General features: G+C 41.5%; 3 protein-coding genes across 3 annotated transcripts in view; 1 reads left to right on the forward strand and 2 right to left on the reverse strand.

The window, feature by feature from the left end:
* Positions 1–1,187: 1,187 nt before the first annotated feature.
* Positions 1,188–4,282, reverse strand: LOC134189811 (52 kDa repressor of the inhibitor of the protein kinase-like). The gene is made up of 2 exons (XM_062658195.1): positions 3,718–4,282; positions 1,188–3,657 (listed from the first exon to the last, which is right to left on the reverse strand). The coding sequence occupies exons 1-2, from the start codon at positions 4,007–4,009 to the stop codon at positions 1,295–1,297; spliced, it is 2,655 nt and encodes an 884-aa protein (XP_062514179.1). The 5' UTR covers positions 4,010–4,282; the 3' UTR covers positions 1,188–1,294.
* Positions 4,222–7,416, forward strand: LOC134189952 (dynactin subunit 4-like). The gene is made up of 14 exons (XM_062658351.1): positions 4,222–4,225; positions 4,300–4,304; positions 4,351–4,425; positions 5,573–5,680; positions 5,739–5,809; positions 5,873–5,982; positions 6,042–6,096; positions 6,147–6,201; positions 6,261–6,334; positions 6,394–6,448; positions 6,505–6,612; positions 6,807–6,901; positions 6,953–7,031; positions 7,091–7,416. The coding sequence occupies exons 1-14, from the start codon at positions 4,222–4,224 to the stop codon at positions 7,253–7,255; spliced, it is 1,059 nt and encodes a 352-aa protein (XP_062514335.1). The 3' UTR covers positions 7,256–7,416.
* A 1,297-nt stretch (positions 7,417–8,713) lies between these two features.
* Positions 8,714–10,492, reverse strand: part of LOC134189756 (uncharacterized) — a 6,107-nt gene continuing 4,328 nt past the window's right edge. The window contains exons 9-12 of the mRNA XM_062658127.1: positions 10,312–10,402; positions 10,213–10,252; positions 10,100–10,150; positions 8,714–9,390 (exon numbers count right to left, since the gene is read on the reverse strand). Of these exons, the coding sequence (XP_062514111.1) occupies positions 8,858–9,390; positions 10,100–10,150; positions 10,213–10,252; positions 10,312–10,402 (715 nt within the window). The 3' untranslated portion in view covers positions 8,714–8,857. The remainder of the gene's footprint in view (positions 9,391–10,099; positions 10,151–10,212; positions 10,253–10,311; positions 10,403–10,492) is intronic.

Raw genomic sequence — 10,492 nt, forward strand, 5'->3', positions numbered from 1 at the left:
ACTGAAAGGATGGGAGAAGAGGGGGGGGGGGGAACCGGAATATGATGAGAGAAGACAGAACCATAAATTGGAAGCATATATGGAAGACCTTATTAAAAACACTAAAATGGAAACTAGAATGGGCCACTGTACTTGTAAGTGTGTACTGTCAGAAAGGCCAGCCTGCTCCAAAGTTTTGAGGGTCCATGGCTGTCCCATAATAACGTGTTTAACATGTTAGTGATTTACCAGAGGCTCTGTTACATTACAAGTTAGGGCAGATGTGCAGGAGTTGAAAGGCACTGCTAATGGCTACTCCAATTGCGTTTGTCTGGTCATCATCTGAGTAGTCCCTAGCCAAAGACTTCTTTGCTGTCTGAAGACTTCTCGTTTTGGCACTATAGCAACACTTTGTAGAGAACTACTAAATTTATGTAGTACAGAGGTAGATAGGTGCACAATTAAGACATTTACCATTATACAGTGAGTCCTCCTATCTACAGTGTAGTTCTTATCAGAATTTTCAGTCTCCTGATTTTTGGAGCAAATTTAGTGGACAGTACTGTCTTATGTCAACCTGCTTTTTAATTGTGTTTTGTAAAATGATGGCATATTTATGCTTATACGCCTAAACAGCAACAGAGAAACAAAAAAAAATGTTAAGTAGTACTGCATACTGATCAAGAAGACCGGATGGACAGTACTCCTAACGTGTCAGAATCTTTTCTTCTGTCAGCATTATGCAATGATGCATGCAGCAGCTAAATGCAACGTGATAAAATACAAAAGCAGCAGACGCCAGTTTATAGACTTCCATTGTCACTTCTGTCGTCATTTCACATATCATCACATAAACAGCAAAAGCAACTAAAAGATAAAGCTTGCATTAGTTAACAACAATACATGTTGTGATGATACCGAGTAACCACAGTATAGCTTGAATCTAACTACCCAGAAAAACAGCTACAAAAACTGGCCATATATCATTTAGTTGATTATTAGTTTGAAGACATAGCTGGTAGCATGCAGGCAACATGCAGCATCACTGCATAGATGCAACAAGAAGCAGTGAAGAACGACTGACTGTACAGGTTGGTCTTTACGTTGTATACAAGTTGGTATGCTCACACACATTCAATTGTTCTAGAAATGGACTCATCAACATACGTTTGGCCTTTTGACTAAACATACAGTAGCAGGGGCGTAGCTCAAGGGTTTCCAGAGGGGTTTCCAAATCTTACGAGCTTGATATCTGTAGTGAATATGATAATAGCATAAACGTTTCACACAACTTCAAAATTGTAAACTAAGTCATTTAGCTGTCTAGCTCAGTGTCCCACGTGTCTTCTGGTGAATCAGTATCCAGTACAAAAGTGTTAGCTAGTTCACTGTCTGAGTATGGCTCTCCAAAGTTTGGGAGAATAATCTTTCTCGGGTTCCTGGCAGAAAATAAGCGGATCACGTCCAAGTGTGACAACTTCCTGTTGTAATGGACATGCAGCATGACAAGTCCGTTGAATCGGATCTGCGACATGGATGCCCGGAGAGATGTCTTGACGCGATTGAGAGCACTTATAGACCGCTCGCACTCACAGGACGTCACAGGCCAGGTGCAGACAAGGCGCAATAGCCTCGACACAGTTGGAATTAGTGGATTACCCATTGCCAAACGCAACGCTTCTGCTACAGTAGCGGGGTGCTCTGAAATGGGCAGTGATTTCAGTATGGCAATCCACAAGTCAATTTCTGCAGACAGCGCATCCAAGTTCGGACTCGCAGTAGGAAAATCACTTTGATATGCCTTTCCAAATTCAAGAATATCTGCTTTGGCTGAAGCATCACGTAGCAAAATCGTCGGCATAAATGACATTCCTTTCATAGCTAGTTGTTGAAGGTTTCCAAACCGGATATTCATTTGCGAAATAATGTCATCTAGTAGCGGTATACTCACGTTCAGGCGATAGTAGTCAACTGGCGTTTGCGCTGGAATGTTCCCACGGTACGTCTGCCTACTGCAATATCTTGGGAGACTCTCTTGCACTCCAGTCTTCAGACACAAAGCCTGAACGTCTGTCCACCATTCACCATGCCTGTCGTTGATGTTGTCCCGCATATCTTGAAGAACGGAGATGACTCTAGCGACGTGTTTGTAAGCCTTTGCAACATCTGTGGCTTTCTCTTGGAGACTTGATGTTAGGCTTTGAATTGCAGCCATCAATTTTGATGTTATCACAAATGTTGCAAGAAATCGGAACTGGGTTAGGTTATTGTGGAGAGATGTAGCAGAGGAGGAGCTAGTAGCGTTCCATGTAACTGTTCCACCCCTGTTTCTGCTGATTGTCTCCAACGTCGTTAAAACAGCTGGATAAAGCTCAGCAAACACGACAAGGGCTTCATGTCGCGCTACCCACCTTGTTTTGCACAAATCAACCAACTTTTTCTTTGAGTCGCCACCCTCTCCTTGACGCCATTCATGAACTATCTCAGCCATAGCATGAGCACGCTTTGGTGAATATTTGAAAAAGATGTTGACGTCTAACAATGATGACCACATAGACTGGATGAAAGGCAGTTTGCTTAGCCTTATTATACACAGGTTGAGACAATGTGCACTGCAATGGAGGTACAGCGCTTTTGGGCATTCTGCAGTTACTCTGCTTGCACAACCCTGCAAAGGTCCAGCCATATTCCCTGCACCGTTGTAGCCTTGTCCACGAAGCTTCTCTTTTGGCTGCAAGCCCATTTCCGTCATTGTGGTCAGTAGCAGATTAGCTAAAGCTAGCCCGGTGGTGCCATCAGAGCAACAGAGAAATTCAGCCAACTCTTCACGAATGAGTCCAGACTCATCGACGAAACGAAGAACCAGGGGCAACTGTTCTTGGTTGCTGGCATCAGCAGATTCGTCTGCACACACTGAGAAAAATGGTGCTTTTCTGACATCTCTCAATATGTCTTCTTGTATAACCTTCCCACAGCACTCAATCAACTCGTTCTGTATTGTTGGGCTCAGGTAAGACGCACGTAGTCCTCGAGCAGACTGAGACATATGGAAGTCCCTCAACAAGTGTTCATCACCTGCGTCCACACGAAAACGCAATAGAGCTAGAAAGTTTCCAGGATTACATGCTAACTGTTCGTTGGGGTCCCAAGTAAATCCTTTCTCTCTGTGGCCACGCAAAGAAATGTTCTGGCGTCCACAAAACTCTACAGTCTTGATCAAGGCACAAAGCTTGGCTATATTTTCCTGTTTTTGCTTACTCCCTTGGTCTACGACAAGCTGAAGAATATTTGCCTGACCATGTCTCCTGGTTGCAATGAAATGGCTGGCCCTGGTACAGCAGACCTTATGACATTCCTGTTGGTCATGCTTTCTAAGGGTCTCAGACGCTTTGGTGAACTTTACCATTGCTTGTTTGCAGAGCTGGCCTGTTGATTGATCAGTGCTGAAAAGTGCACAAGGTAGACAATATCCACCATTTTGGCTTGGAGAATAAACTAGCCAGTTATACTTTTCAAGCCATTGTAATTGAAAATAGCGCTTGGTATCTCGCCCACTCTTCTTCTCTTGCCGAGGAGGAAACGGAAAGTGGCTGTCTGGAACAAAATGACCCAACAGCAAGGAGAGCTTTGTATCATCCTGCAGTTTGTTTGGATCTACCAGTTCTCCAACATCGTTTCCTACGACATCATACGATACACTATTTATTACTGTACAGCCGCCGACTGCAGTACACTCACTAATCGCTCTGCAGGCTTCAGCAGGATCACGTTCATCCCCATTGACAAATGCAAGCACTTCAACACGATCGCTTACATGATCCCCGCTGCCACCAGATCCAGTGACTTCTATACTGAGGTCTGCAGTTTCATATGCTTCACTTGTCATTGGGTTCAGTTCCAAATTGATGGAATGCGACGATGCCCGCTCAGAATCTACACTCTCTTGAGTGGGGTCCCCGCCTCGAGATCTCTTTCTAGCAGCTTCAAAGAGAGCACTGATGGTCAGTTGGTCTTTAGAACGCCTCTTCATTGTCCACAGTCACTTTCGGAAATTCCCTCTCTTCACGTGTCAGGAGACTAGGAAAGGTGCCCGCCACGTGCAAAGTTGGAACACTAGCGCGCGTTAGGCGTGCCTTGACGTCCCTGCCGGTCACGGAGCGTATGTAGGGTGTACAGTACACCACAGGAATCACTGCCGAATCTATATCAAAAACTGTACGGGAGAAGGTGTGACGTAAGACAATGAGTTGATATTAGACGGCTGTTGCTTGGGGGGTTTCCAGACCCCCTGGAAACCTCTTGAGCTACGCTACTGAGTAGGTTGTGTAGAATGCGTTGTGAACAGCTAAACAACTGACTTGATTAACGGAGACTAGTGCCGACAACTCTGGTGACGCTCTTATATGTGTGAAACGTTGCAACAGTTTATCAAGTGTGATAGAGCAGGTGAACATGCATGCAAAATGATTTGTAACTTACAGAATGCGAGCGAGACACGCAAGTACTCCCTGAAGATTCATACTGTCAGTAGTCCTGTGTGTAGGGTGATGTTTAATCTAAAGACTAATGCGCGTTATACTCTAACATATATACAGGCTAATTAGATTAGAGTTTTTCAAGTTGTTGCTCTAAGCATATTGGAATTAGTGCACCTTGAATTACAAAATTACTTTCAGAAAACTATAAACTGCCCTTGAGGTTTCAGATTGCTTTCTACACATCTGCAAAATTCTTTAATCCTGCGTGACATGTATCATACACATATGAGTGGCCCATTCCGGTTTCCATTTTATTGTTTTCAAATTAGGTGTGGGATATTCCCTTTTCATTTCAGTTTCCGGTCTTTTGTTTCAGGTTCCGGTTGCTCGTTCTGTCTTCCTGTTTATGTCTTGTAGTTCATGTGTTCACTTTCCAGTTTGTGATTCTTGAAATGCTGGGGTGGGGCATTAGATTAGACAGAGTAGTGTAAAGGTTCTTGAAGGACTTCTAAGCAGTATTCTAAATTTTGACACATTTATTGTACATCTAATTAACATTAGTATTGTAATACCAGTGAACACGCTTTTCGTATTAGGACCTACTGTCCAAATTACTGTTGTCACCAAACTACTACAACCCCGAAGATTTGGTGCAATCTGGCAGGCTCTGCCTTTGCATGTCACTACCCCAAACTGGAAGACTGGACATGTGATGAACTGGAAGTTGGGATTACAAATGAGAACTGGAATGAACCTGAAACCACAAACGGGAGCCTCAAATGAGAAACCAGAACCTGAAGAGAGAGACTTGAATCAAGAAGGCTAGAACCTAATTTGAGAAAAACATTAGAATGGAAACCAGAATGGGCCAGGGTACGTGTACTGATGAGAGCTAGCTGCCGTATAAATTTTCATATATCAGGTGCATAACTAAACTGGTTATAAAAGAGGAGGAGGAGGAGAGGTTGCACCTGAGAGACTGCTGTATTGAATTTTATAGATGTATCTTATGCTGGCAGTCTGTTACCCTTTCAAGACATATACACATTCAAGTTCTATTGATAGAGTACAGTGTATTAGCAAAATATTACATGTATTCTTACTTTCTTGTGTAGGTTTCTAAGCTCATCAATTACTATTCAAAAGTTGTACAAGCAGAAAAGGCGGAACGAGAACAGAGGAAACTCTTTCAACGTCGTGCCAGGCTTAGTCTTGGTCTTGCCGTGAGTGCCACAATGCACTTCATAGTTTTAAAACTCGGCAGTTTATTTTCATGTGTAGGAGACAAAACTAGCTCGACTTGGCGGACGTCGTTCGAGTTTAGGCACAAAGTCTACTTCCACTCCAAAACGGTTTTTGTGCTTGCTGATATTTGTTAGTCATGTTTGTTGTAGTGACACATGTTTTGATGCTAGTAATTTTAAGTCAGTTGCAGTTGATGTTGAAGACGTTGCCAGTAAGGCTAGTGAGAATGTAGAGCCGCTGTCGGATGATTTTTATACAAAACCAGTGGACATCTCTGAAAGTAAGATGCATATATGTACACTACCATAATAGAGTAGTTTTGTTACTGTATTTGTATAGCTACAACACTAAGGCAACGTTTTCAACAACCTCTTTCTCAACCGAGACTAGTCAAGCAAGTTACATTTTTTCATCATTTGCAGTTATATTAATGACTTTGTGTAGTGATCTCTTGCCGCGGAAAGCACATTTAACGGCTCGTTATTCAATGCGCTGTCGAGTAAGTGAGATGTTTGGATAGGGTTTTCCAGCATCTGTAGTGAGTTGTATGTATTTCAGGAATGTGAGCACAATTTGAGTAAACCAGATTTCAATCCAAGTCTCACTCGGTTTAAGATACAACTGATTGCAATGTGTGAATGTGCTGGCTGGTTGTAATGCTGTCATGTTGGATAGTTGTTTGGTTTTGTAGGCATTATGTTCCACATTTACGTGTTGCTCGACTCCCTCCACTCTGTTATAACCAGGTGTGTTGGTCAGTTCTGAATATGTTTAGATGTTGTCATTTTATCTTGATTGACAGGAAGAGACTGTAATTATGTCATTATATAACCCTTTGCAACACGCTGTCCCAATTCAGCTTGAGCTTTCTTCTGCCGAAGAGGAGAGAATTCCCCAAGCTACAGCTGAGGTGTGTGTGTGTGTGTGTGTGTGTGTGTGTGTGTGTGTGTGTGTGTGTGTGTGTCAGTGGTTTGTGTGTGTGTGTGTGTGTGTGTGTGTGTGTGTGTGTGTCAGTGGTTTGTGTGTGTGTGTGTGTGTGTGTGTGTGTGTGTGTGTGTGTGTGTGTGTGTGTGTGTGCAGAAATAATCTGTTTTGGTTGTGCAGGTAACGCTGCCAGACAGTGAATTGATTGTTGCAGCAAAAGAGGACGCTATTGACTACGGAGATATCGAACCAACTCAATACGATGATGATCCAAAGTAAATCACAAGTCTATTATGTAGTCCTCAATTGTATTTCTCTGTTGACAGAATTATCCATTTCCGCAAAGCTAACCGTTTACAATTCTACATCAAAGTGAAACCTCTAAAGGCTGTAGGAAATGTGCAGGTTGTATACTTCACTACCTTTATCCAATCGTAGTTGTAATCCCTTTCATATTTACTTAGTTCTCCTGCCACATGAAGTATGACTATCACTCAAAGACAAGTTTAGCTTTACGCTCCAGCTCTCATGATCAACCAGAGATGGTGCCACTTGATCTATGTGTTGATATTAACTTGGGACTAGTAAGTCTACCCAAACCGACTGTTGATAATGTGTCACTTGAATGACATCAAATGCTCTAGTTGTTGTTTGGGTGCTGACTAGGATCCCTAAAACTTATAAATGAAGTTTAGTTATTATCAAACCAAGTAACACAAGTTGAATTTGTCAAATTTTGAAACTTTTGCTGTTTGTGATAAATATTAATAGTTTATGAGGATCCCCTTCAGAGCTGCTGGTGGATGTCGTTGTCTTTCTTTCAATATTTTGAAAACATTTATACAAGCAGCAGAGCAGCAATTGTTAGAAATATTGTCGTACACAACTTACTGTGTGAAAATGATTGCAAGTTGACCATTGGCAGGTTATTTATTGTAGTCTCGAACTCTTTGAGTTAGGCTGGCATTACAACCCTGAGGAAATGCACCATAAATCAGCTGTTATAAGCACTATATGCAGTGGGATATTTGACCTAAAATTTTTTATTTAAATGTCATGTTAGTTTTGCTGTAGTGATATTGTGTTTTGCTTCTCGGGATAAAAGTATTTGTTTGCGTACGGTAAATGTTCAAAAACCAGCCTATCTAATTAACAGCCCCAAGGCAGTTAAATGGTAAAATGTGCTTGTTGGAAGCATCAACTAATCACAAACTATGTCCAATTAAGCGCCTATCAAAATAAGCACCTACCTGAGATGGACATCCTAGTGTAGCATAAAAACACCTGTGTTGTGTTGTAGGCTACGTTCAAGTTCAGCCTTGATTAATTCTTAAATTATTTGCCTCTAGAGTGTAAACTGGTGCATGAACAGCCATAGGTGTGTGCTTTGATCTGAGTGTTGTTAACATGCGTTGTCAGTCTTTAAATGGTCTGGATGGACGAAATGCAATTGTTCAACAACCACGCCTTGCCCGAGTGACAGCCAATGGGTGGTCATTACGTAATGCAGGTTAGATTGTACAGAAAGAAATAAGCGCGTTGGCCCCAGGCCTCTTTTTCAGACATTTGCAGTACTCTAGTAAAGGATATAAGCAACACCTCTCATTCAACAGACATTGAAGACATGGTTCATAGCAGCAGGAGTGCTTACGTTCATTGTATGCCAGATGTCAACAATCCCATGCTCCAGTCAATGTGTCCAGCCCCTTCTCATGCTCCACATGTTTATTAGCCAGTATGCAAGTGCATCAGCTGTTCCCTAACCTACTAGCATCGAAGGTTTAGCACTTTAGTGCTTCTTCATTTTACATTAGATTTTTGTTGATAGTAATCAAATTGTGAATCAACTTTTCTTGGTTGCATATGGTCAGTCTGTATGGCTAATGTGTAGTCACATTGCATACAATTGCTTGGACCAGAAGCATGTCCTTTAATGTTGGTTAACAAGAGACAACATAGTTGTAGGACGACTAGGCTCAAGTGTCCAGCTGGTCATCTTCCCCCTTCTCCTCCCTGGCTGGATACTCGAGCCTATAGGAGGGCAGTCATAGAGAATGTGTCATTGGCTAGGATGTCTGTGCCTCATGGGTTACAATATTTATTAACATTTGAATTTATTTACATATCACCTTGAAGCCAAGGGTATACTACTACATTTCTTATAAACTTTGTGTATCAAACAGAACTGTACCCAATTTATCTAGTCTTCATCGCTGGTTGCATTGGTGACTTCATGACCGACAACTCTGTTTGCACTCTTCGTTGGAGTCACTCTCATAACTATCTGTTACCGAAGCATTACCTTTTCTTGCTTGTTTTGCTAGTAATTCTTCAGAGTCACTTTCGTAACTATCTGTTACTGTAACATCAACTTTCTTCACTCGTTTTCTTATTCGCCTCCATGGCTTTCCTTCTTCCATTAATGCAGTAAACACTGGAAGTCGAGGTGGTGCCTTTGGCCTAGGTATACGATTCTCATACACGGGCTTATACACCAGTGCTGGATCACTAGTCACAATGTCACTGTCATCATCAGAAAATAGTTCTTCAGTAGAATTGCTCTCTGTGCTGTTTTTGTCTTCTATCTGTGTTTTTTGTATGTTCTCTACAAACTCTTGAGGGTTGAGGAAGCTGTCTAGTCTGTGTATGGTGTCAGTGTATGGTGACACACATGAGCGGTGCAGTTCTCTCTCAGCTTCAGTAGATGAAGACGTCGACGGTCTGTGAACCAGGCCCAACATGACATATGTTGTATAATCATTACCTAATAAAGTGACAGTATTATACATCCCCACAATGACTTTACTAACTACATGTAGAGATTTCTGATACTAATTGTTACAAACTTACAAAGTACAACAACCATAATTATAGTACATGTAGTAGCGGTAATAGTATTGTTTTTAGAAGCTGACGGGAATTTGATCAAATTAATTCAGACTGAGCATTTGAAACAAAATCTGTTCCTAAACTGAGCAAAGAAGCCACAATCACGTAGTATTTATTGCACTTAATGACACACATCTTAAAAATGATGCTTGAAAATCTGCTAAATGATGGGTAGGTGGTAACCATTCTGGTCCACACCACGAGAAAGAACTGTTTAACTACTTTTGAATCGAGAAAACACACAATCTATATGTTAGTTTTGTAACATTAGTTTGAGAGAAGCGAAAAAGAACAATATGTATCACTACTGTGTAGGTTACGTATGGTGGACCTTCAAATAACGCCATTACATTGCTGGGAGACACCCAAAGAAAGCTGCACTAGGAACAACATACTGGTGGCGGAAGTGAAATAAATTTGGTGCAACATTTGCTGGTGACCCTTTTATCCCATGTGTTTTTTGTATTAGCTGCTCTAAAAGTTGCCATCACATAACACAATGAGACACTGTGCTGCATGATACATTCAAACCTACACTGCTTGTAGGGATTGTTTGGATTATTATTAAGTATTATTTAAGTTACCTTGTCTGATAAGGAAGTGTGCTGTTAGAGCTCTGCAGCAAACCATTTCCACTGCATTACACAAACAACATTATTACTCCCAAACACTGAAAATGACTGAATTGCTTGCATACAAGACGTTGCACATTTGTGTGACTTCAGAACATGATATGCCTGACATAATTGGCAATATAATAGCAGTTAGTTGAGTAGGTTTAATTCTTAATGGCTACCTGCTCAAGATTAAAATAAAATCTTGACCACCACTCTCGTCTCTCAGTCCATGCAGAACATGACAACAGATCATTGATTTCATACTTCAAACTACACAACACAAATTGTACATAAAAGAAAACAGACCTACACACAAGCACCTCCAGCAACACCCACATATCCGTTCCTATCCATACTTAA

This window comes from Corticium candelabrum, chromosome 14 (genome assembly GCF_963422355.1).
Source record: "Corticium candelabrum chromosome 14, ooCorCand1.1, whole genome shotgun sequence".
Classification (NCBI taxonomy): Eukaryota; Metazoa; Porifera; class Homoscleromorpha; order Homosclerophorida; family Plakinidae; genus Corticium; species Corticium candelabrum.